The sequence below is a fragment of the Talpa europaea genome, assembly GCF_964194135.1.
Source record: "Talpa europaea genome assembly, chromosome: 1".
Classification (NCBI taxonomy): Eukaryota; Metazoa; Chordata; class Mammalia; order Eulipotyphla; family Talpidae; genus Talpa; species Talpa europaea.
In genome coordinates this window covers 3,923,458-3,945,456 of record NC_140073.1, presented here as the reverse complement: position 1 = coordinate 3,945,456, position 21,999 = coordinate 3,923,458, and the positions used below count along the sequence as shown (strand labels likewise).

At 60.2% G+C, this 21,999-nt stretch overlaps 2 protein-coding genes across 4 annotated transcripts; one reads left to right on the top strand and one right to left on the bottom strand.

Annotated features, from left to right (window-relative positions):
• Positions 1–6,625: 6,625 nt before the first annotated feature.
• Positions 6,626–8,598, bottom strand: LOC311181119 (UPF0696 protein C11orf68 homolog; the record flags this gene model as incomplete). Of its 2 annotated transcripts, none has more annotated exons than XM_084249362.1 (2): positions 6,626–7,898; positions 8,483–8,598. In XM_084249362.1, 2 exons carry the CDS (start codon positions 8,596–8,598, stop codon positions 7,142–7,144), a joined length of 873 nt encoding a protein of 290 aa, XP_084105488.1. The 2 variants fall into 2 exon arrangements, with proteins under 2 accessions (XP_084105488.1, XP_084105489.1); XM_084249363.1 differs by having other exon boundaries at positions 7,507–7,912.
• Positions 8,599–9,010: 412 nt separating this feature from the next.
• Positions 9,011–10,962, top strand: DRAP1 (DR1 associated protein 1; the record flags this gene model as incomplete). 2 transcript variants are annotated; one of them, XM_084229415.1, is made up of 7 exons in its annotated part: positions 9,011–9,052; positions 9,284–9,356; positions 9,455–9,548; positions 9,824–9,943; positions 10,065–10,158; positions 10,330–10,418; positions 10,738–10,962. In XM_084229415.1, the coding sequence occupies 7 exons, from the start codon at positions 9,011–9,013 to the stop codon at positions 10,841–10,843; spliced, it is 618 nt and encodes a 205-aa protein (XP_084085541.1). In that variant the 3' UTR covers positions 10,844–10,962. The 2 variants fall into 2 exon arrangements, with proteins under 2 accessions (XP_084085541.1, XP_084085540.1); XM_084229414.1 differs by having other exon boundaries at positions 10,044–10,158.
• Positions 10,963–21,999: the final 11,037 nt, after the last annotated feature.

Genomic DNA, 21,999 nt, shown 5'->3' with positions numbered 1-21,999 from the left:
CATAAAAGGTTTATTTACAAGGGAAGGGGAAAGGAGGAAATGTACAGCTCTGGGAGAAAAGTGGGAGACAAAGTTTTAAATGCGTCCTACCCGATCCGTGGATCAGGAATCCCAAAATGGCGCTCTCAGAGTTCGCCGCCAGCCAGGAGCGGTGAAGCCAGGAGGCGAGCGATCGCGAGCCAGAGAGAGACCAAGGCCCACGTGTTTGGTTTTTATATCCAACCTGGCTGCCCAACTCCACCCTCAGGTCCCAGCCACCCTCCCTTTGGTGGTGACTGACGGGATTTGTCTTTCCCAAAGTCTTGATGGCTTTAGTCTGGAGTGGGGGTGGGGTCCACAAAGCCTGTATGGGATTATCTCAGGACATCCTCTCCCCCTAACAGTAACACCCTTCCACAGTCCCAAATCCAGGAGCTTCCCAAGGGGATACAAGGAAAAACTCCCCCTCTCTTAGAACCAGTTTCTTGAAGAATTTTTTCTTACTGGAGAAGGTAGCCAGCGCCACATCCTGCTATGTTGCTCTTTTGGTTTTCTGGTGTCTTGAGAATCCTCCCAGCGAGTCTATAGAGATCTGCCTCATTGTATAAGCCTGGTCCGTGGAGACCTATTTGCGATTCTGTGGCATGCACCCTGCTGAAAGCGCCGCTGGCAGTGCCACCTGCTCGTGCGGGACCAAGATGCAGCAAACTACCCCCCCACCCCGTCCTCGTGGGTCTGTCCCGTCTCCCCAGGAAACCCCTTCTCTCTTGCAGAGGTCCATCTTGTCTCGTCTCCAGTCCCACAGTGCCCTGAGTCACACCGGTGTCTGGCTTCTGGCTTGTATGTCCGTGAGGCTCACCCCTGTGTGCGGTGGCCACAGTTCCCCGTGGCGTTGGACGACCCCAGGGCCCCATGGCCCCAGCTCCTCTCCGTTCTCTGAATTTAGGGAGTCACCAGTTGAATGGGTCCCCCTGTTTGGGAGGCTGGGCTGACAGACTTGGTCCCTGCCCCCCAGGCACTTACAGCCCAGAGAAGTCAGCCCAGATGGGGGAGGTGCAGGGGACAGGGGCTCCAGCAGTTCTCAGGAAGGTGTCGTTCCCCCTGGGGCAAGGGTGGGCCAGGAGCAACTTGCTGGCAGGGGAGTATAAGGTCAGGGAGGAGGGGCTGAGCACAGCTCCAGCCAGGGCCCTAATGCCAGGCAGAGGAGCTTGACTTTGGCGGGGGTGGGGGGTGGGGGGGAGAGGGGGACAAGAGGAACCCCCGCCCAGGAAAGTAACTGTGCTCAGTTTGTTATAGGGCAGGGAGAGGGGCAGCCCAAGCCCCGCAAACCTGCCCATTCTAAATGGGTTCTGCCATCCGCCGCATCAACACAAAACATAGGAGACTTTAATGGGAAGGATCTTTAATAAAACTAGGAAACAATACAGGTAAGGCAAAGAGTCCAGTTTCTAAATGAAGCATCCAGAGTTACCCGTCCCCTCGTGGGTAAAACTCCATCCATATGGGATCGGCCCAGAGCAAGGCCCCAAAGCCTGCCACAAGTCTAAAGCACCTTCCAGTGGGGACCCACAGCAAAGGGTCAGAAACAATCAGACAAGCCCAGAAGGAAAAGAGCAAAATCAACATCAAGATAAAAGCTGCCATTGTCACCTCCCCACGGGTCTCACTCACATCTGTGTCACCCCATCCACGACCAAAAGACAAGCGCAGTTTCTTCACATGTCTCTAGGCCCCATGCGCCTCCTCCAGGTCTCCTGGCTCCATCCTGCTTCTTTCCTCAGTCTCTTCTGCAGCTTCTCCTCTCCCTGCTCAGCTCCACCCTCCCTTGGGTGGGGCAGGGAACCTCCCCCTTTCCTGGGGACCACCCTGTTGCAAGTTTACAGAGGCTGAAGCCTGGGCAGGAGGGGGCTGAAGTCCCCCATGGGAAGTTCTAGTTGTCCTGGGCCCAGGGGATGGTTTTCTCCTATGGAGGGTATGGTGGTGCTGCCGGGTCAGCACCGCTGGCCCCCTAAATTTCTTGGAGCAGCTTCTGCTTCCTGCAGACCCAGGACCAGGGTAGTTGGGGCTTGTTACCCAGTTCTTGGGCTCTTCCCATCCCCCCAGACCTGAGGCTTCCGTCTACCCCCCCAGCCCCAACCCCCATCTTCTGGGTGCTGCTCCCGTGGGGGGAGGGGCAGGAGGGGGAGGAAACGCTGGTCCTGGGATTAAAGGCTGGCGGGCCTGGGCTGGACCAATAAATTGCCCCACCCTCCCTGGGAGGACCTCCAGGCACCGGTGTAAACTGAGTCATGGGGGGGCGAGGGGGTGAGTCATGCAGCCTGTGAGTGGGAGCCAGATGGGACACAGCTTGCCAGCGTGGGGCCCCTGGCCACACCCCACGGAGCTAAGACTCTCAGCTGCCCTCCAACACCTGAGGCTTCCGCCCTGGTTAGGGGGTGCAGGGCCCCCGGGGCTCCCCGAGGGCAGGAGCGGGACACTCAGATGCTCACATGTGTGCGTGCGTGTGCGTGTATGTGTGTATATGTGTGGTGTCTCAAGGGGGGAGTTGGCAGGCAGGGAAAGGATCTCTGACTGGGGGGAAAGGATTGGGTCTTGGAGTGGAGGCCAAGCCCTCCAGAGGAAGGTCTTGGCAGGAAGGCTCCGCTGCCCTCTCCTGGCCCCTGTGGGGCTCAGCCGACTCCCGGACAGGGAACAGCCTGTCCCTTTACGCCAGAGAGGAGGAGGAGCTGGGCGACTTGTGTGTATCTTCCAGGGTAGAAGTGGAACTTGAGGGCGAAAGATCCCCCGCCACCAAGGCCATTGGTTCGGACTTCACCCCTGGTCTCCAGGGGCCAGAGCTGCCCAGGGACAGGCCACTGGGGGAGATCTCTGGCCGTGGCCGGGGTACTTAACCTCTGTGCTGCTGCTCCCTTCTCCTGAGCACCCTGAGGACCCAGCGGAGAACACACATACCCTCCTTGATCCGAGGGTCCCCGGGATCCCCCTTGGCCTGGAAATAATTCATGCAGATTTTCTGAGAGCGAGAAAGAGAGGCCACACTCACCCACCTTTTACTGCAGCATGTTGTCATGTGTTATATTTCACTGTAAGGTTTTGTTGCAAATTTCTTACTGTGCCTGATTTATACACTCGCCTTGATCACAGGCACGTGTGAACAGGGAGCAGCACATGCAGGGCCCCATTCTCTCTGCTCAGCCCTGGGAGTCCAGGAGCTTATCCCCGCACTCCAGGGGGGACGCCAGGGACGCCAGGCCCGCCCAGCGCAGAGCAGGGATGCGGGCCTCTGTCGTTGCCATCTGAGCCTCAGTTTGCTCAGGTAGAAACTGGGTGAGGGAGGAAGCCGGAGATGCCCCTTGTCTGGCCTTCACTTTGGCTCCAGTCTCTGGTTTTATTCCCCAGGAAACTGCCCCTTCTGACTCTGTCCAGCCTGGGGGTTTGCATGCACCCCCACCCCCACCTCATCCCGGAGGCCAGTAATCCAGAAAAGATGGTTTGGTGGATTTCTGGGTCCGGTGCCCTTAGGTTACCTCTCAGCATTTGGGGGAGGTGCATCCGAAAAGTGGGGAGTTTCCCTCCCTGGATGAATCAGCTGTGTGACCCAAGCCTGGTCCCCGCCAGGGCCCCTCCCAGCAGGCGGGACTGGGGTGCAGTTGCCCTGCTGGGAAAATCCCCCAAGCCTGCCAAAGGGCTGCTGAAGTTTTCTCCTAGCTCAACTGTTTCCTGTCCTCCCTGATTCAGCCCCTGGTCCCGGCTGGGATGGGGATAGGTCAGAGCTGCTCCTGGCTCCCTGGTCAGCCCCTCTCGCGTTTCCTGCCTGGGGCTGGGGGCTCACCCTGTGTGTCAGGGGGAAGGTGGGGTGGGGCTTCTCTGCCCTGTGCTCATCCATCCTTCCAGTGGTTTTATCAAAGGGAGCAGAGCACAGAGGCCTGACCAAAGTGACCCAGCCCATCCCGGGCCAGTGCTGCTCCCTCACTCCTGTGTGGGAATGGACAGGCCCAAGGGGGCAGACTCCCCTGCCGGCCCAAGGTGGGGTTTTGGGGAGCCCTTGACCTGGCAGAGGAGTAGTCTCCGTCCCCCCCCCATAGACTAGGGAGCTCCCTCTGGTCTGGGTCAGCTTAGTTGCTGGACTCTCTGAGTCTCAGTTTCTTCATCTGTAAATTGGGAACCCTAGTCCTGGCCCACCTCTCTCCCAGGTGGTTCTGAGGCCCCAACCTGTGTGCTCAAGTCAGATCCCAAGTCCTGCAGCTCTTTCATCCTTGCAGCGCCCCCGGCCCCACCAGCACTTTCCTAGAGGGGCCTCAAGCCGTCTCGTGTGAGCTAGAGTTGGAAGGCCCGGGCTGCTATCCCGGCTCTGCCGTGCGCCGTGTGGTAACTGTGAACCACCGCTTGGTTTCTCTGGGTCTCGTTCCCTCTTCTCCGAAGTGAAAGGAGTAACAGAGAGGCAAGGTTTAGAGAAGATAACGCAGCGAAACACTTAACACCATGCCTGGCTCTTGTTAGGGAAAGAATGAGGAAACTGAGGCCCAGAGACAGAACGCGACCTGTCCGGCACCAGGTCAGGTCCTGTGCTGGGCGCTGAGAACACGCTGGGGGATACAGCACAGCTGCTGTCCTTGAGGTCACAGGGGTGGCGGTGCTGTGGGAGCCTGGGGTGCAGTTGGAGCAGGAGAAGCTCTGAGGATGAAACCTGCGCAGGTGGATGTGAGACATGGAGTCAGCCAGGACAGCAGGCGAGGGTCAGGCCCCCGAGCTGAGGACAGCAGTCTCTCCTGGCCCTGCCAGGAGCGTGGAAGGGAGAAAGGCCAGCCTGTGTGCAGGGAAACGCCAGGCAGCTCGGGGTTCTGGAACTGGGGGCAGGGGGCAGGGGGGAGGTGCGCTGGAGGGACTGGTGCGGGTTGGGTTTGAGTCACTGGCTTGTTCTTCCATCTGGCCCCACAGCGCTGGCTCTGCGGAGAGCGCTGAGATTCAGACGCCGTCCTGCCATCCCCGAGTGCAGTCGGGCATGCGGCTCAGGGGCCAGCAGGAGATGGATGTCAGCCAAGGGACCCCAGGTAACCTCCTGACCCGGTGGCCAGGCAGGTGTTGGAGCAGAACAGGCTGAGGCTCAGGGCTGCAGCCCAGGGGGTGAAAGGCTGAGTGGGCTCCAGTGGGGTGAACATGGGCAGAAAGGGGTGCCAGAGGGAAGCTGGGGCTGCTGGTGGGGGCGGGGGGAAGGGGCCTAGCTGGGGCCGGTTCAGGAGAGTAGACTGTGGCAGACTGTGTGTGTGTGGGGGGGCTATGGCAGGGCTTTGAGGAAAGGGGTTCAGGGAAAGGGATGTGGGGGGACAAGAGGCAGGAGGGGAAGGAGACAGGTTGTCATGGTTTGAGAGAAAGGAATGAGCCACGGAGACGAATGTCTGTGAAATGCTTAGTTATTGAGAACCAGGTGGTGTGGACACCATTTGGACATCATTGGGGCACCATGAGGACCTGTCCAGAGTCCCCCCCAAGCCTTGGCCCACTTTGGTCAAGAGCAAAGTAGTGATGGTCTGAGGGCGGCAAGGCACCCGGCTTCAATCCTGGGACCAGTCTGTTACAGGGACTTCCCAGGGCTGGGCTGAGGGGGACTCAGCCCTGGGGAGGGTTGGGAGTGGGGAGGGGGCTGAGCCAGCACCCCATGACTCACCCACTTCCACCCAGTCAGCCCAGCGGCATCTCCGCTCTCCTGCTCCAAATTCCAATTTGGTGAGGTGGCTGGAGGCTTAGTCAGCTCACGCACGGCACGAGAGCAGTGTCCCAAAGGGCTCCCTGCCAGACACCCTGGCCTCCCACCAAGGCCAGGCCCAGGGTTGGGGAGCCAAGTCAGGTACCCAGAGGCTGCAGTGGTCTCAGCAGAACGAGTGGATGGCTCAGCAAGATCCTGAGCGAACAGGCCACGGGTGGTGGCAGGGACCGGGGTGCAAGTCCTGGCTCTGCCTGACTCACTGAGTGACCCCGAAGGAATCCCCTTGACCACAGAACGGCCATCTCCACGCTACTGGCCGCCGGAACAGTGTCTTGGAAGTGCTCTGCCAAGTACAGGGTGGCCCCCGTGGGGTCAGGTGGCAGGAGAGGCGAGGATAACGGGGCTTCCAAGGCCACGCAGGGTCATGAAGGCTGCTCGCTGCACAAGGATACCCACCCTAGACTGCTGGAACCCAGCCCATCCTCTGCTCACCAGACCACACTCCTGGCCCAGAACCGCCAGGACCAAGAGGGCGCCTTTCCTGACAGGCACAGCTACATGCTGTGGACTACAGCGGCCCCTCCGATGGGGCTGGGCCAATCCCCTGGGTGTATGGGAAATCACTTACAAGCTGATTCTGATTCTTGGGATGTAGGAAAGTGGAGGTAGCTTTGCAGAGGCTTTCAGAGGCTCCCAGCCTTGGGACTGAGATGTGACTTATCACTGGGTGCAGTGACAGAGCTCCCGCCCAGGCAGAGAGGCAGTCTCTCCTGGCCTGTCTCTCTCCACAACCAAAGCAAGTAGCCACCAACATGGTATTTTACAAAACACTCAAGACACAGACCCAAGCTGGGCTTTATTGGAATGCCAGGAGCAGGCATACGACAAGGTAGCCAAGGGAGGAAGGCGGTGCAGGCTTTGAGGTGGCAGGCCCCATGCCCATGGCCCTGGCATGCCCTCTCTCTGCTAGGGGCTGAGTGGGCACAATTGCAGCCCTCCCCACCCCCTCCCAACAAAATGGCATGCTCAGGCCTACAGGGCCTCTGCCCCCTGGACTGTGAAGGCTCCAAGGAGAGAGGCTGGAAGAACTAAGTTTTCTCTCTGTGAGGGAGGAAGAAAAAGAAGGGGAGGATGTAGTAGGAGGGGATGGGGTGGCCAGGAAGGCTCTCCTCCTGGGTGTCAGCACCCAGCCTGTGGTCCTCGCTGGCAGAGGGGAGCAGCAATGAAGAGAGATGCTGAGGGTTCAGCCATCAGGGAGCCAGAGCCTCCAGCTGGCAGGGTTTTGAGTCAGCCCTGAACAGAGGGCAGAAGTTCAAGGGGATCAAAGATGCAGGCAGTTCCCGAGTGACCTTGTCCTTAGAGCTGGGGGGGCTTGGCCTCCTTGGGGCGAGGAGGAGGAAGACCAGAGGATCAATCCCTAGCAGGAGGTACAGAGGGTGGTCTCCCCAGGAACCCTCACTAGGTTAGTTCCACATTGTTGGCACGGTCCAGCACACGGGAACCACGGGCACTGCCCCCGAGCTGGAAACGGCTCTCATACAGTGTGGGGCAGAGGTGCCAGCGGTTGGCCCGGTAGATGCCCAGGTAGGTGTAGACGTCAGGCTTGTAGGTGAGCAGGCACTTAATGCCTGCTGCACGAATGGCCGCATCCGCCTCCAGTACATCCAAGCGGTCCGTGAAGTCATCTGTGTAAACACAGATGACCTGGCGCCCACCTTCCTTGGCCCGTGGGCTCACCTTAGCCACCTGAAGCCGGCCCTCAACCACAGCCCGCGCAATGCCAGCCCAGGCATGGTCCAGCTTGAAGCCAGGTGCCAGGTGCATCAGCCACTTGCCCGAGAGCACTTGGTGGGTGATGGCCAGCTGGCGCAGGGTACCTGGCGTGACGGGCCGCCCACTGGTCTGCAGAGCCTCCCAGGCTGCCTGCAGGCCCTGCACATCGCCCGAGTTGGGGACGTAGCCCTGCCCGTATGCTGCAATCCAGCCCACGGGCTCAGAGTTGGGCGAGCTGGGGTCCCCATAGCGGGTAACTTGGGACGGCGGGTACTTGGCCAACCAGGCATCCAGCTCCGTAGCAGGTGTGGTGCGGGCATCAAACACCAGCCAGGGGTCCATGTCAGCGGCCATGGCCTCTGCAGCCAGGTGCTCAGCAGTGAAGCCATCCTCTCTGCCGCCTGGAGAGTCCTCCTCGTCCTGCTCCTCACCGGGCTCCATCCTGTGGTGAGGGAACCCAGTTAGGGCCAGTCCAGATCTACAGCATGCTGGGCCCTCGCGGGTGCCAGGCACCCCACTAAAATGTGCAGCCTGGGGCAAGACGTAATGCCACCATGGCTCGGTTGCTTCATCTTTACAAGACGCCTGGGGTGGAACAGACTACATGGGAGTAAGGACTGATGTTATTACCGCCAGCCCTGACTTAGAGGAGACAACTGCGGCTCAGAGAAAGGAACTTATCCAAGGTCACGACTGGAGCGAGGGACCAACGACCGAGCCTCGTCTCCAGCCCTGCCAGGGCCCAGCAGGTATCCCGAGCGCGGGGTTTAATGGAGGGAAGCAAAGCAGCAGCCCCAAGCGGGCCTGCGGGGCCAGGCCTCCGCGGGCATCACCCCGTCCACGCAAAACCAGGGCCCAGAGGCCCAGAAACAAGGACACCGAGGCCAAAGGGGCGAGGCCCGGACTCGAACCCGGTCCCGGGCCGGCGGGAGGGCGAGCCTCCGCCCGCCGCGCCCGCCGCCATTAGCGCCCGCGGCCTTCGCTGCGCCCCCGCCGGCCGAGCCCCCTCCCGAGCCCCGCCGTCACCTCCGGCCTTCGCTGCGCTCGGCGCCGGTCCAGCCCCGAGCCCGGCCCCGCTCCTGCCGCGGCTCCGCGCCGCCGCCGCGCCCCGCCCCCGCCACGGCAGCCGCCGCCGCCGCCATCTTAGCGCCGCCGCCGCAACAACAACTTTATAGACAAGAGCAGCGCGGGGCGGGGCCCGAGCGCAGCGCCGCGGGGCGGGGCCGGTGGGCGGGGCTGACCCCGGGGCGGGGCGGGGCCGGGGCGGGGCCAACGTCCGTTCTTCTGGCCGTGGGGGCGGGCGGCGGGCGGCGGGCGGCGGTCGGGTCCGGGGCCGACGCGCAGCGCCCGGGACGCTCCGAGGGGAGGGCACTGGGGCCCGCCGAGCGGCGGCCCGACCCGCGGCGCTAGGACCCGCGGGAGCGGCGGGGCGGGGGCGGGGGCGGGGGCGGGCGGCGCCGGGACCCGGGGAACCGCGGCGGCCGGCGGCGAGCAGGCCCCGGGCCGGGAGGCTGCGGGCGGCGGCGCCGGGCCCGGCGCGGCGAGAGGCCCGAGATGCCGAGCAAGAAGAAGAAGTACAACGCGCGCTTCCCGCCGGTGAGCACGTGGCCGGCCCGCGGGCGCGCCCGGGTCTCGGGAGGCCGGGCCGGGCCGGGCCGGGCCGGGCCGGGCCGGGCCGGGGTCGGGGGCACGGGCGCCCCGCCCCCCTCCGCGGCTCCCCGCGCCCGCGCCCCGCGCCCCCTTCTCCCGGGCGCCCCCTTCGCTCCCCCGGTTCCCGCATCCCCTTCGGGCGCGGGCGGCGGGGCGAGCTCTCTGCCGCCTCCCCAGGCGCGGATCAAGAAGATCATGCAGACGGACGAGGAGATCGGGAAGGTGGCGGCCGCCGTGCCTGTCATCATCTGTATCCCCGGCGGCGCGCGGGGCGGGCGGGCAGGTGGGGCTCCGGGGGCCCTCGCGGGCCGGGACCCCGCCCCCGAGTTCTCCTTGACACCCCCCCAGCTCGGGCGCTGGAGCTCTTTCTGGAGTCGCTTCTGAAGAAGGCGTGCCAGGTGACCCAGTCCCGGAACGCCAAGACCATGACCACGTCCCACCTGTGAGTGGGCCGGAGGGGCCGGCCTGGGCCCTGCTCGCCCCGCCCCCCTTCGCGCTGGCCGGGAAGCTGCGTCCTGGTGGGGAGGGAGGGGGCCGGGTGGTGGGGGCCCCGGGAGGCCTCAAGATGGGTGGCTCGGAACCGGGGAGGAGGCTCGGTGTTCCTGCCAAGGGGGGGGCTTTCCCGGCGCCAAGCGCTTGACAGTCAGAGCCCCTCGCTGCCTGCCTGAGGGCCGGGCATCCAGCCCTCCTGAGAGCCCGCCGCCCCGCCTCTTCCAGGAAGCAGTGCATCGAGTTGGAACAACAGTTTGACTTCTTGAAGGACCTGGTAGCCTCAGTGCCTGACATGCAGGGGGACGGGGAGGACAACCACATGGACGGGGACAAGGGGGCCCGCAGGTGGGAAGCCAGGGCCAGGTGTTCAGGTGGGGAAGGCCAAGGCCGCTGGGGTTGGGGGTGGCCGGGGGGGTGGCCAAGTTGAGGGGAGACCTCTGGGCAGATGGACTGTGCCTTCCCGAAGGGGCCGGAAGCCCGGCGGCAGCGCCCGCAAGAATGGCGGCATGGGGAGCAAGGGCAAGGACAAGAAGCTGTCTGGGACGGACTCGGAGCAGGAGGTGAGTGAGCCCCAGCCCTCTGTCCTGCCCCTGCCCACCTGTATGGAGAGGGCGGCCTCGCCCGGGACCCCTGTCTGTCTTGGTTTCTTTGGAATCGGGCTCTGGGTGGGGAGCTCGGGGTCTGGCTCACCAGCGATGCTCCTCAGCCTTTCTCGTCATCCTTGCCCCCAGGATGAGTCTGAGGACACGGACACCGATGGAGAAGAGGAGACACCCCAGGCCCCGCCCCAGGCCAGCCACGCCCCTGCCCCCTTCCCAAGGTAAGCAGCTCATCGACCCCCTGGGAAGCGAGCAGATCCCTGAGGCTGAGTGGTCCCCCCAGGTCTCCCTGGCCGCTAGGTTCTGCTAGCTCTGGCAGACGTGGGTCCTGGGGGAGAAACTGAGGAGGGCAAAGGGCAGGGGCCGTCCCCCAGGCAGGGCGGTAGTTTGGCCTGCACCTTGCCTGTGTGACCGACTCTGGGCTTGGCCCTGTTGCTATAGGGGGTGGTGGGCCTGTGTGGAGGGTAGGGTGGGGCTCAGGGGGTAGGAGTGGGCTGCTGGGAATGGCCTGATCTTCCTCTCCTGCTTTCTGCCTTGCAGCCCCCCGACACCCTTCATGCCTTTCACCTCGACTCTGCCTCTGCCCCCACCACCCCCTGGTCCCTCAGCCCCAGATGCAGAGGATGAAGAGGACTATGACTCCTAGCGCCCTCTGCCCCCCAGGCCACACCCCCTTTTAGTTGGTTTTAGTTGCCCTGGGGGGAGGAGAGAAGTAGAGTTGTTCTTAAATTTATTAAAAAAAAAATAATAAAGGGAAAGCCAGTGCCTGTCCCAGCTTCCGTCCAGGGCTTTGTGGTCACTTTCCCCCATGTCCGTCTGCTGTCCCACAGGGAGCTGGCGCGGGGCTGTGGTGGCCAAACCGGGGATGCTAAGGGGAGGAGGCGGGAGACCCTGGCTGTTGAGGGACAACACTTCTGACGGTGCGGGGTGAGCCTGAGTGGTTCCTGCCCTCCTCTGAGTCACCGCTCACCGCTGATGGAGGCCCTTCTGTCCACTCTGGCTGCCGCAAAGGGACGGAGGGGACTGGCCATGGGACACTAGAGCTCAGGCCAGGTGCCGGGAGAGGCATGTGGGGAGGGGCAATGGCAGCTGAGTGGAGTGAGGTGGGAAAGGGCGTCGAAGGCCAACTGTGAGCAGGACGGTGACCGTCCGTCTGTCCACTCCTTTTCGGAGCAGCTCGCGGAGCCGCAGCGCGCAGGAGCAGCTGCTGGGCGAGGCTGCGCAGGAGGCAGTGGGTGCGCTTGGGGCCCGCAGACTCCAGTGAGGGGGTCCTTAAGGACTTCCACTTTCTGCAGTGTTTTGGGCGGGGTGGGGGGCCCTTTTCCAGCTGAGGGGCACAGGAGGAAGAGCAGGATTAGCCTGAAGAGCCCATGTTTGCTGTGATGAATTTGGTGCCTGTGAGACAGCTGAAGAGACACGTGGGTTGGCTCTTGAGTGTACGACTTAGAAACAGGTGTGTGGACCTCGAGGGTAGCCCAGAAGAGAGAGGGGAGGGCCTGGGGGACCACCAAAGGGGACTGAGGGGCAGAGAGACCAGGCGCCCAGCCCAGGGCTCCCAGGAGTCTCTGCTGGCACAAACCCAGAAATGTCTGGGAGGAGGAGCAGCCGCAGTGGAATGTACCACACCTCACAGGCTTAGGGAAGCTTCGCCAGAGCTGCCTCAGTAGCTTGGTAAGACGTGAAGGCTGAGGAGGGGACGCCAGGACTGGCGTGGCGTTGAGGACAGTGGCTGAGCAGGTGCCAAGTCTTGTTTTTAAGATGGTAGACATGCCGGCTTGTAGCGAGGGAGGGCCTGAGGGACAGGAGGGGGAAGAATCAGAGGACTGAGGAGGGGTGCCCCAGGTCAAGCCCAACCCGGAAAGAGGGTGAGTGGTGAGTGACTTTGGGTGGGGGATTGAACATTGGGTTTTTACCCGACTGCGTCCTACGTTTCTGTGGGATAGGAGGTGGGTGGCAGGTGTGGACAGGCCCGGGGTTTGTGGGTCCAGTCTGCTTCTTAACCTGCTGCTCTTCTGGATATATTACCCCTCCCTGCCACTTTCTCTTGGGGAACCACCTCTTCTCTGAATCTGGTGTGGACAGCTGACCTTGCCAGGATCAGCTCATCAGCCTGGCCGGGCATAGCTCCACACACGTTCAGGCTGCAGTGATGCTGCAGGTGGAGCTGAGCCCTGGGGCTGAGGTGGGACCCTTGGGAAAAGTTTTTGACGAGGTCACTGGCTTTCGTGTGGCGCTGGCAGCAGCCCAAAACCCTCTGGAGTCTGGGTGAGGATGGCCTTGGCCTCTCTGGGCTAGCAAAGGGGGTGGAGTGTGGGCTGGGTCCACAGCAGGCTCTTCCCATCCTGGGGGGCAGTGCTGATAGAAGCAGCACGGAGCAGACCAGGACTCGGGGCCCAGACCTCTGATGACGTCGTTTTGCCTACACCTGTCCTCCCCGGACTTCTGTTGTGAGAGCCGGTCAACCACGTCTCCCCAGACCAGTGAGGCTCCCGTCACTTGTGACCTTAAGAGCTGTGACTGACTCAGGGGCCAGGGTGGGGAGTGGTTTTTCCAGGAGCAGCCCCAGAGGAGTGGACCTCGGGTCTACAGAGCTGAGAGCAGGTGGAGCTGGTGTGAGGAGGGGTCGGGAGAGGCAGGGGCCCCTGGGCTCCTGCTGCTGCTGTGAGATTCTGACCTGAGGGCCCAGAGCAGCAGACTGGGTGACCCCGGGCCAGGCTAAGAGCCCAGGGTGCCGTGAGCAGCCTGCCTTCCTCCCGGCCAAGGCTTGAGGAGGCCCCGGTGTTGTGGGCTCAGCCTAGCAGAGTGCTGGCAGGCGGGTGCTCGGAGCCAGGCCGCGGGCCCGAGTGCTCTTCCACTCACCCCACCTTGAGCCGGTTCTGTAGCTTCTCTATGTCTCAGTTCTCGGCCTGTAAGGTGGGGCCCAGCTTAGTTGTGGGCCCCACAACGAACATGTGCTCTGCTGCATGTCCAAGTCATAGCTGGGCCCGTGTAATACATGGGCACGCACCCTGTGCACACTGGTGAACTCCAAGTCCAGTTCATTTCTTGCTCCTCTGGGCCTCATGATGGGGTGTATGAGCAGTGGGCGGCACTTCTCCAAGGCAGACTTTAGGGTCCAGGTTTATTCCAACTTGTGGCCCCACCATCTCACACACCACCTCGCCGTGAGACCAGTGTGTCTTCGGAGGCCGCAGGCCACAGTGTGGCCTTCCCTTCCTGCAAGTGGAGCGGCCCGCCCGCTGCGCTAAGGATTCACTCAGGAGCACCCCGGAGCATCTCAGCAGGGGGCCACACGGCCCCCGCCAGAAACCTGGAGTTAGTCTCGTGCCACTAAGTGCCAGAGAGGTGTGGTGACACCAGAACTCACCTGCTGGCGCGCGTCTGAGGTGCTGCAGCCGCCTTAGAGGATGTGGCGACAGTTTCTTGCTAGACGAGTGACACCCACGGGCAGCTGTCCCACTGCCAGGTCTCCTCCCAAGGGGATAAGGGCAAGCGCCCACCAACATTAAGCTCACAGTGCCAGGAGGAGCCACCCCAAGGCCCAGCTCCAAGAGCAGAGAAACTAGGAAAGCCAGACAGGGAACAACAACGAGAAAGAAAAGGCCGCAGCTCTGCGGACATCACAGGTGAAGCTTGTAGACGCTGAGCGAAAGGAGTCAACACCAGTGGATTCAGGGGTTCAGGCAGACGACAGGCAAAGCCGACTGATGGTGGTGGAGGGCAGCCTAATGCTCACCTGGATGGGGGTGTTTGGGGGGGGGGCACAGGGAGCCTCCCAGAAACGCGCGGCTTCACCTGGTAGAGCGCACGCCGCCCGCGAGCACTTCTGCGGCCCAGACGCTGTTCCTGCCAGTGGAAGCTTCTCAAACTGTTTTTCTGATGGGGGGAGACATGATGACGGCGCTTCTGAGGTGATACCTGCTCCGGGGACAGTAGGGCGTGAGGGAGGAGGGCCGAGCCCCAGGCCGGAAGAGGGTCCCCCGTCATCATACACGGAGGCCAGGGAGACTCTGCTAAGTGAGATCTGAGTAGGAAACCCCATTAATGGAGGAGTGAGAGGGCCACGCAGCACTCCTGAGGGGGCCCTGTCCCCCTGCTCCCGGGTCAGAGCCCTGGATGAGAAGCACAGACGACTCTGACTCCCCCAGCTGGCCCTTGTACTGGGGGGTGGGGGGATAGGGGGTGTGACCCTCGCCTCCCACCATCAGAGTGAGTGAGCTTCATTCTGAAGCCAGGTCCCCGTGTCTGTGTGGGCGTGTGGGCGTGCGTGCATGCGTGTGCGCGTGTGTGTGAGAAAAATGGAGTAGGGTGTGATTTCTGCACCTATCACTTGGCCAAAGCAGGAAGTCAGATAGACCCGGAGGCTGGTGGGGAGGTGGGGTGCCTTGGGGGAAGTCAGGTGCTCTGGGTAGGTGTGTAATCAGGTGGGCGCTTGAAAGGGCAGCGTGGCTGCTCTGTGCCCCCGACTGTTCCCCGCCTGGGTGGCGCCCCTTGCAGAGATACGTGTCCTGTCTCAGGAGTGGTTTGAGGTGGCGGGGAGTCAGAGCTGCCTGGGTGTCGTCCCTGGGACACGGCCTGGCGGACATTCCCGTGGACAGAGCCTGGTGCCGCCTGGAAACAGACAAGACCAGAGCGGGCCCTGCACAGCGGGGGCTGTGGAAACGGAACGTGCCTGCCCAGCCCTCCTGCCTGCTGCTGCTGCTTGCTCTGCGGCTGTGGGCAAGTGACTTGCCCGCGATCTGCTTTGGCCTCCTTTCTGGAAAGTGGGGCAGTGATCGTGCTTCCTCAGGGACGGGTGACCGCTCAGTGAGGGCAACACGGGCAGCCCCGAGCCACGTGCCTCGGCCTGGGTGGACAGAAGTGCCCGCGCCGCAGATAGGAAGGGCAAGCCTCTCACAAGGTGGGGTCAGGGCAGCGTCGGGGAGCGGGAATGGTCCGGATGGGCTGGAGGGAAGGTCCAGGGTAAAGAGAGATTTTTTCGGTGCCCCGGTAATCGTGGAGTACCCCGCAAGGAGCACAGACTGCTCCTTTATGTGCACCCCATGTTTAAAGAAAAAAGATAGTGGACGCTGTCGTCTTCCAGGACGCCTGGCTAGTGTCCCACGAGGGCAGCAAACTGTCGCCTTCATGCAGCCACGTGTCCCCGGCCGCTGGGCCTGGCGGCCTGGCACGGAAGGCGACCTGGATGTCAGGGAACTGACTTGCTGCCCCAGGGCTTCCGCTCTAGTTGGGGAGGGGGACTCGGTAGACTGGAAATAAGCCTGCACACCCCCAATGCCAGGGGTGGGGAGGGCTATGAAAGCAAAGAAAATGGGGAGTGGGCATAGGCCCTGCTTGCAGACTCAGCAGCAACCCCCCCACCCCCACCCCCCGTGCTATTTGAGGCCCACCCCTTCCTGGCTCCTGGGGTGGGGGGCTGTCAGTGTTTCCAGCCCCAGACTCACCCCCACCCCCGTCCTGGTGTGGGTTGGTTTCACTTTCCCCTCCCCCTGAGTTTTTTTCTTCCTGCCTGTGGGTTCCCTGCCCCGCTGTGTGGAGTCGTCTGAAACTCAGGTGGGGGGTCCAAGCCCTCCATTCCTTCTCGGAAGGCCCCGCTTCACCACTTCTCTGACCCAGCCTCCCTTTGGGGTCCCCCCAGGGAGTAGAGCATCCCAGTTAAGGATCTGGGCTCACCCCATCAGCCTGCGTCTTTGAGCACAGGCTGGAAGTGCCTCCATGAGCCTCCTTGTTATGAAGCGGGCCTCGCCTTTCCCCCAGCACACAGGAGTGTGGGAAGGCTTGGTTGAGATTTCCAGAGCTCTGATGACCACCTGTCTCGTGCCAGCCTCACTTCTGGGCACTGCCCTCAGCAGCGGACAAGCCCAGTGGCTGATCCCAGGCATCTGAACTTCGCCGAGGGCACAGCTCCTCACTGCACACTGGGGTCACTGGGAGTGGATGCAGGGTGCTTTTCTTGAGGTTCTGACTGGACTGGCCGGCAGGGCCACGCTTTGGTAGTTCGAGGGGCTCCACAAGTGGTCCAATATGCAGCCGGGGAGAGCCATAAGCCCACAGTAACTCATGAAATGAATGGAGCCGCACCTTGCACCAAAACCTGCAGGAAATGGTGCTGTTCTATCCCCCACGCCACTGTTGCTTCTTGCCTGAATTATCCCAACAGGCCGCTGTGCTTCCAGAGTCTCTGCTGCTGCCTCTTTCTCTACTATGGGGACAGATCTATCTCTAAGCTCAAATTTAATCTTGAGACTGCCCCTTGCCTTACTGATAGAAAACACCTCATTGCTCCCCAGACTATGATAGTTCTCTAACAGCCACCTTCTGCCAAACCCCACGTATCTCCCAGTGTGATAATGAACTCCTTTTACGCTGCTTATGCCCCATTCTTACGCACTCCAGCCCCTTTCTGACTTTGCCCCCATGGGATCTTCTGGATTTCATTGTCCCAAAACTACAAGAACCTTTAAAGTACAGCTCAAGTGTCACCTCTTCCAAGAAGTCTTCCTAGATGACTGACTGAAAGTGACCTCTCCTTACTTTTGATGTTGGGTAATGTCTGCATGATATATCTTTCTATCCTTTTTACTTTTTTAAAAAAAAGTTTTATTTATGCATGCATGCAAGAACTGGGGCGTAGGCCAGAAGTGCTGGGGGTGAGAGGATTCACCAGAGACAGAGTAGGGAGCAGAACAGGCGGATCCACTGATATACACTGCTGAGGGGAGCAGCAGGGAGACAGGAGAGGTCTGCTGTGCCATGTGGGTAGCTCCCTGGCCGGGGATTGAACTCATGCCGCAGTGGCTGGTGATAGCTTGATAGCACTGTCTTTAACTCCTGTGCCACCAGGGAGGCCCCTGTTCTTTTCTTGAAAAGTGTTCTTGTGCAGCCTTGTAGGTTTACCCCTATACCAACTACAATTTTACATTCTTGCTAGAACTCAAGGGGATCTCTCTGCAGGGTTTGGAGCTCTTTCCCTAGGGAGCTTCCTCCTCTTAGATATTCTTTTTTTTTTAATTAAAGATTTATTTATTTATACAAGCACCAGGTACAGTCAGAAGCGCAGGAGGGTGAGAGAATTCACCAGAGCCAGAGCGGGGAGCAGAGCAGGCAGAAGGACCGAAGTACACTGCTGAGGGGAGCAGCGGGCGGCAGGAGAGGTCTGTGCGCCATGTGGGACCCTCCTCGGTGGCCGGGGAACAGCCGGGGATCGAACCGGCGCCGCAGAGGCCGCGGGCAGCTTCGCAACCCAGCGCTCAACCGCTAGCGCCACCGGGGAGGCCCCCTCTTAGATATTCTTACCCTCAAACTAGCTGTCTTTTACCTCTGTCTCCAAACTCAGTGAGACCAATGGAGTCTATCTGGGTCTCCCTCCTCGCACTGTGTCAAGGGATCCGTGCAGAGAGTCTGTGTGGCTCACCCCAGGCACATTCTAACAGCCCAAGTCAGGAAGCTTGGGCCTAGGGAACAAGTAAGTTACCACATTTAGTTGTTACATTTTTCTACCTTGCCTTAACCTCTCAGTGGCTCTTGTCACCATCGGTCACTCCCTCCCCCCGGAACACTTTCTTCACTTGCCCTGGAGTCCTCTGCATTCTTTTCTTTCTCCTGGCCGGTCTCTTCTGTCCCCGTGGCCCTGTGGCCCTGACCGCTCTTGACCTCCCCATAGGGGCTCGGGCTCGGTCTGCAGACCTTTCCTCCTCTTCCCTTTCTCTGCCTCCCCTGTCCAAGCCCCCATCCCTGTTCTGGGCCACAGCCCCTCTTTGCACCCTGGCCTTCTTGTCTATCTTTCCCCAGCAGCCGAAGAGATCTCTCAACAACAGGAACCTGCTCCCCTCACACCTCCTGCCAAAGTCCTCTGCGGTGATGACCACTGGCCCAGCAGGATTCGTAGGAGAGTGTAAGATTGTTTTGCCTCCCACATCCCTGTAAATTTCCTCTGGGGGCTACTTTCTCTGTCCCCCACATGAAGTCAGACTTTCTGTGACTTCTTTCCTCATGTCCAACACGTCACCTGAAGTCACCTCCTACCTTCACTTAAAGCACCCAGTGCGGCGGGGCAGCCACATCTCTAAACTGCATGAGATAGTTTCCACTTCCCCAGACGCTCCAGCCCCTGCTGACAAGGAGAAGGGGTGTGGGGGCCCCCCTTCTCCCTCCCTCCTGCCCCTCTAGTTTGAGAACCTCTACTGTTGAGGAAGGAAGTGGGTGTAGAAATTTCTTTCTCCCTTGCTGCTGGGGGAGAAGGTGACTCCTTTCTGGGGGACAGCTGTTTAGGGGGGCAGGTCCACCTGCTACCCTCCTGCTGTGCCTGGTGGCCTTTCTGGAAGTCTCCTGTAGCGATGACCACAGGAGTTCATCTCTGCCTCTCCAGGCAGCTTCTTTAAAGCACTCACTCCAGATTTGGGATGAGAAAGCAGCCTCCCAGCCCCCCAGTTCCTGAGAGACATGTTGGGGCTGAGCATGACAGCAGCTCCCCCCAAATCAATCTCATCACACAACCCCCTTTCAGAACCTTCCTCCATCCCATTACATACTCCAGGTAGGCCAGGGCCCTGGGAGTGGCAAAAAGATCCTCCCTATTTTCTTCCAAACTGGGACCAGCAGCAGCTCTCTGCGGAGCCTCATGTCCATTCTATCCTGGATGTTCCGAGAGCTCCCAGGAACCCGTCACACTTGCCAGTGGACCCAGGACAGAGCCCGAGTCCTTTCTGGGGCCACCAGGTCCCGCGTGACCTGCCCCGGTGCCCCCACAGAAGTGTCAGATATCAAAGTGTAAAGGATAATACAATGACTGTATGTGAGTGCATAGAAAAACTTAACGTGAATGCCTTCCCAGAAAAATGAGACACCAAAAGTAGTACCAAAATACAAAAACTTCGATGGATCGATAATCAGTACAGAGAATGATAATTTGAGGCTCCAGTGCACAGGAAAAGGAAGGAGACCATTTTCCAGGGAAGTTTCACCTGTCAGAAGTCAAAGAGGCAGTGAGGGGGACGCGGGGCACGGAGAGGAAGCTGGGTTACTTGGGTCTCATAAGCCTTTGTAGGCCTTTGGACTTGAGTTTTCAAAACTACTGCAAGATTTGTTTTTGTGTTTGTTTTTGTTTTAAAGATTTATTTATTTATACGAGAACTGGAGTATAGGCCAGAGGCGCCGGAGAGTGACAGACTTCATCAGAGACAGAGTGGGGAACAGAACAGGCAGACGGACTGAAAATACTGCTGAGGGGAGCAGCGGGCGGGACAGGAGAGGTCTGCTGCGCCATGTGGGCATCTCCCTGGCCAGCCAGGAATCGAACCCGTGCTACAGAGGCTACAGACAGCTTCACAGCACTGTATACAAGAACTGGAGGTGTAGGCCAGAGGTGGGGGTGGGGAGGGTGAGAGGACTCACCAGAGACAGAGTGGGGAGCAGAACAGGCAGATCTACTGAAACCCACTGCTGAGGGGAGCAGCAGACAAGACAGGAGAGGTCTGCTGCGCCATGTGGATTGCTCCCGGGCCAGGGATTGAACTCTGGCTGCCAACAGCTTGAGAGCATGAGACTTTAACCCCTGCGCCATCAGGGGGGCCCCCACTGCAGGTTTTAACCCAAAACCCACAAGGAAGGCTGTTATCATAAACAAAACAAAACCAGAAGATAACAAATATTGGCAAGGACTGGGAAGTTGTGCATAGAATTGCCATATAGCCCAGCAGTTCCACTTCTGGGCAGTGCCCCCAAGACTGGGGCGTGGGGATGTGAACAGGTAATGCACACCTGTGCCTCCAGCAGCCCCCCAACACCCATGGAACAGACAAACCGAGCGTGCTGTCAGTGCTCACGGGATAGGCCCCGTCTTAAAACAGAAAGGACGAGCGGGTAACTCTGCCAGGGGACGCCTGAGAGAAAGGCTACTCTGCTGGCTTCTCTGTGGTCCCCAAAACCGTGAGACCCCTGGAAGGGAAGTTGGGGGGAAGCCGGTGCAGCCTCAGTGCTGGAGGAGAAGGAAGCTCTGCGGACGGTGGCGGTGGCTCCCGCCCTGCGAGTTCGCTGAGGCCACGGAATGGCGCTCAGAAATGGTTAAAGTGGTAAACCTTCCCGCTACAGAGAGATTTTACACAATTTTAAAACAACCATGGCCTGGATTAAGCAGAGGTTTGAGAAGGGCTACAAAGATACAGAGCGATGCCAGAGGAGAGATGATGAAGTTTCTGTGACAGGCGATGGCCTGAGCTGGGGGTGAGAGGGCTGGGAGCGGAAAGGGGTTCAGATTCTGGGTACACTTTGACATGAGCATTACCTGCAGGGCAGGAGGAGGCAAGTTAGGGAAGAGGTGTCTAGGCCTCATGCTAAAGGCCTACAGGGAGGCCAAACTGGGGAGGACGGTGGGGAAGATGGAGCACTCAGTCTTGGACCAGGGCACCGTGGCCCCTGGACCCCTGTGCAGGAGAGGGGCGCCCATGGGCATCTGCAGAGAGTTCCCAGTTTGAGAGAAGCCTGGAGGACTGATAAAGTTAAGATTCGTTTACAAAAAGATGGTGTTTGAAATGCGAGCCTGGGGCCTCCCTGGGACTTAGGTGTTCAGTCTCAGGCTATCACCTCCATGGCCTGAGTTCCATCCTTAGCCAGGGAGCCAACCCACACGGCACACCTCAGTTCTTCTACACAAAATTAAAAAAAACAGAACAAAAAAACATGAGCCTGGTTGACTGTCAGGGGCGTGAGTGGACAGAGAAGTGGACTTTGGCCCGAGCCGTCCCCCGAGGGGTGGACAGCCTGGCTGGAGGGGCCCCTGCAGGGGAGCGGGAGCTGACACCGAAGGGAAGTGGAGCCCTTGCTGTCACACTGGGGCGGGGAAGGTGGGGTGAAGAGAGAAACGCACGTTTATGCTGCTGGATGTGATTCCCAAAAGCAGCTGCTGCTGAGGCGGGAGAGGACTGCCGGGCCTCACCCTGAACGGCCAGGGAGCAAATGAATTTTTGACACGTTGGTAAGCAGAGTAAGAGGATGGTGCTGCCCGGATGGCTTTTGTTTTTATTTTTTTTATTTTTTTTTAATTTTATTATTTTTTTAATAGAGACATGTTTTATTTATTTGTTTGTTTGTTTGTTTGTTTTGTTTATACATGCACTGGGTACAGTCAGAAGCGCGGGAGGGTGAGAGGATTCACCAGAGCCAGAGCGGGGAGCAGAGCAGGCAGAAGGACCGAAGGACACTGCTGAGGGGAGCAGCGGGCGGCAGGAGAGGTCTGCGCGCCATGCGGGACCCTCCTCCGGTGACCGGGGAGCAGCCGGGGATCGAACCGGCGCCACAGAGGCTGCGGGCAGCTTCGCAACCCAGCACTCAACCGCTGCGCCACCGGGGAGGCCCTCAGGTGGCTTTTGGCAGGTGATACTTTAGCGGAAATGAGAGTGAGCCTCATGGATTTTCCGGAAAGGGCATGTTGGGAATAAACAGCAAGTGCAGGGGCCCTGAGGGGGGGGCCAGTAGGTAGGCTGAAGGGACCATGTGGTTGGGCCAAAGTGGCAGGGACAGTGGTGGCAACTTCGGATGGACAGGGGCCATGGAAGAGCTTTGGGGGGCCCTTTGGAGGGTTTGGAACGAAGGCACAACAGGTTCTGCTCTTCACATAACCACTCTGGCTGCTGAGTAGAGAATAGAAATGGAGCAAAAGGCGGGAGCTGGGTGAGGGGCCCAGAGGAGAGATGGGTGTGTTTGGGGGAGCGTGTTAATGGGGGTGTGAATGAAATGGATTTTGCATGTATTTTGAAGGTGGTACCAGTGGGGTTTGCTGGTGCTTGAGGTGTGGTGAGTGAGAGG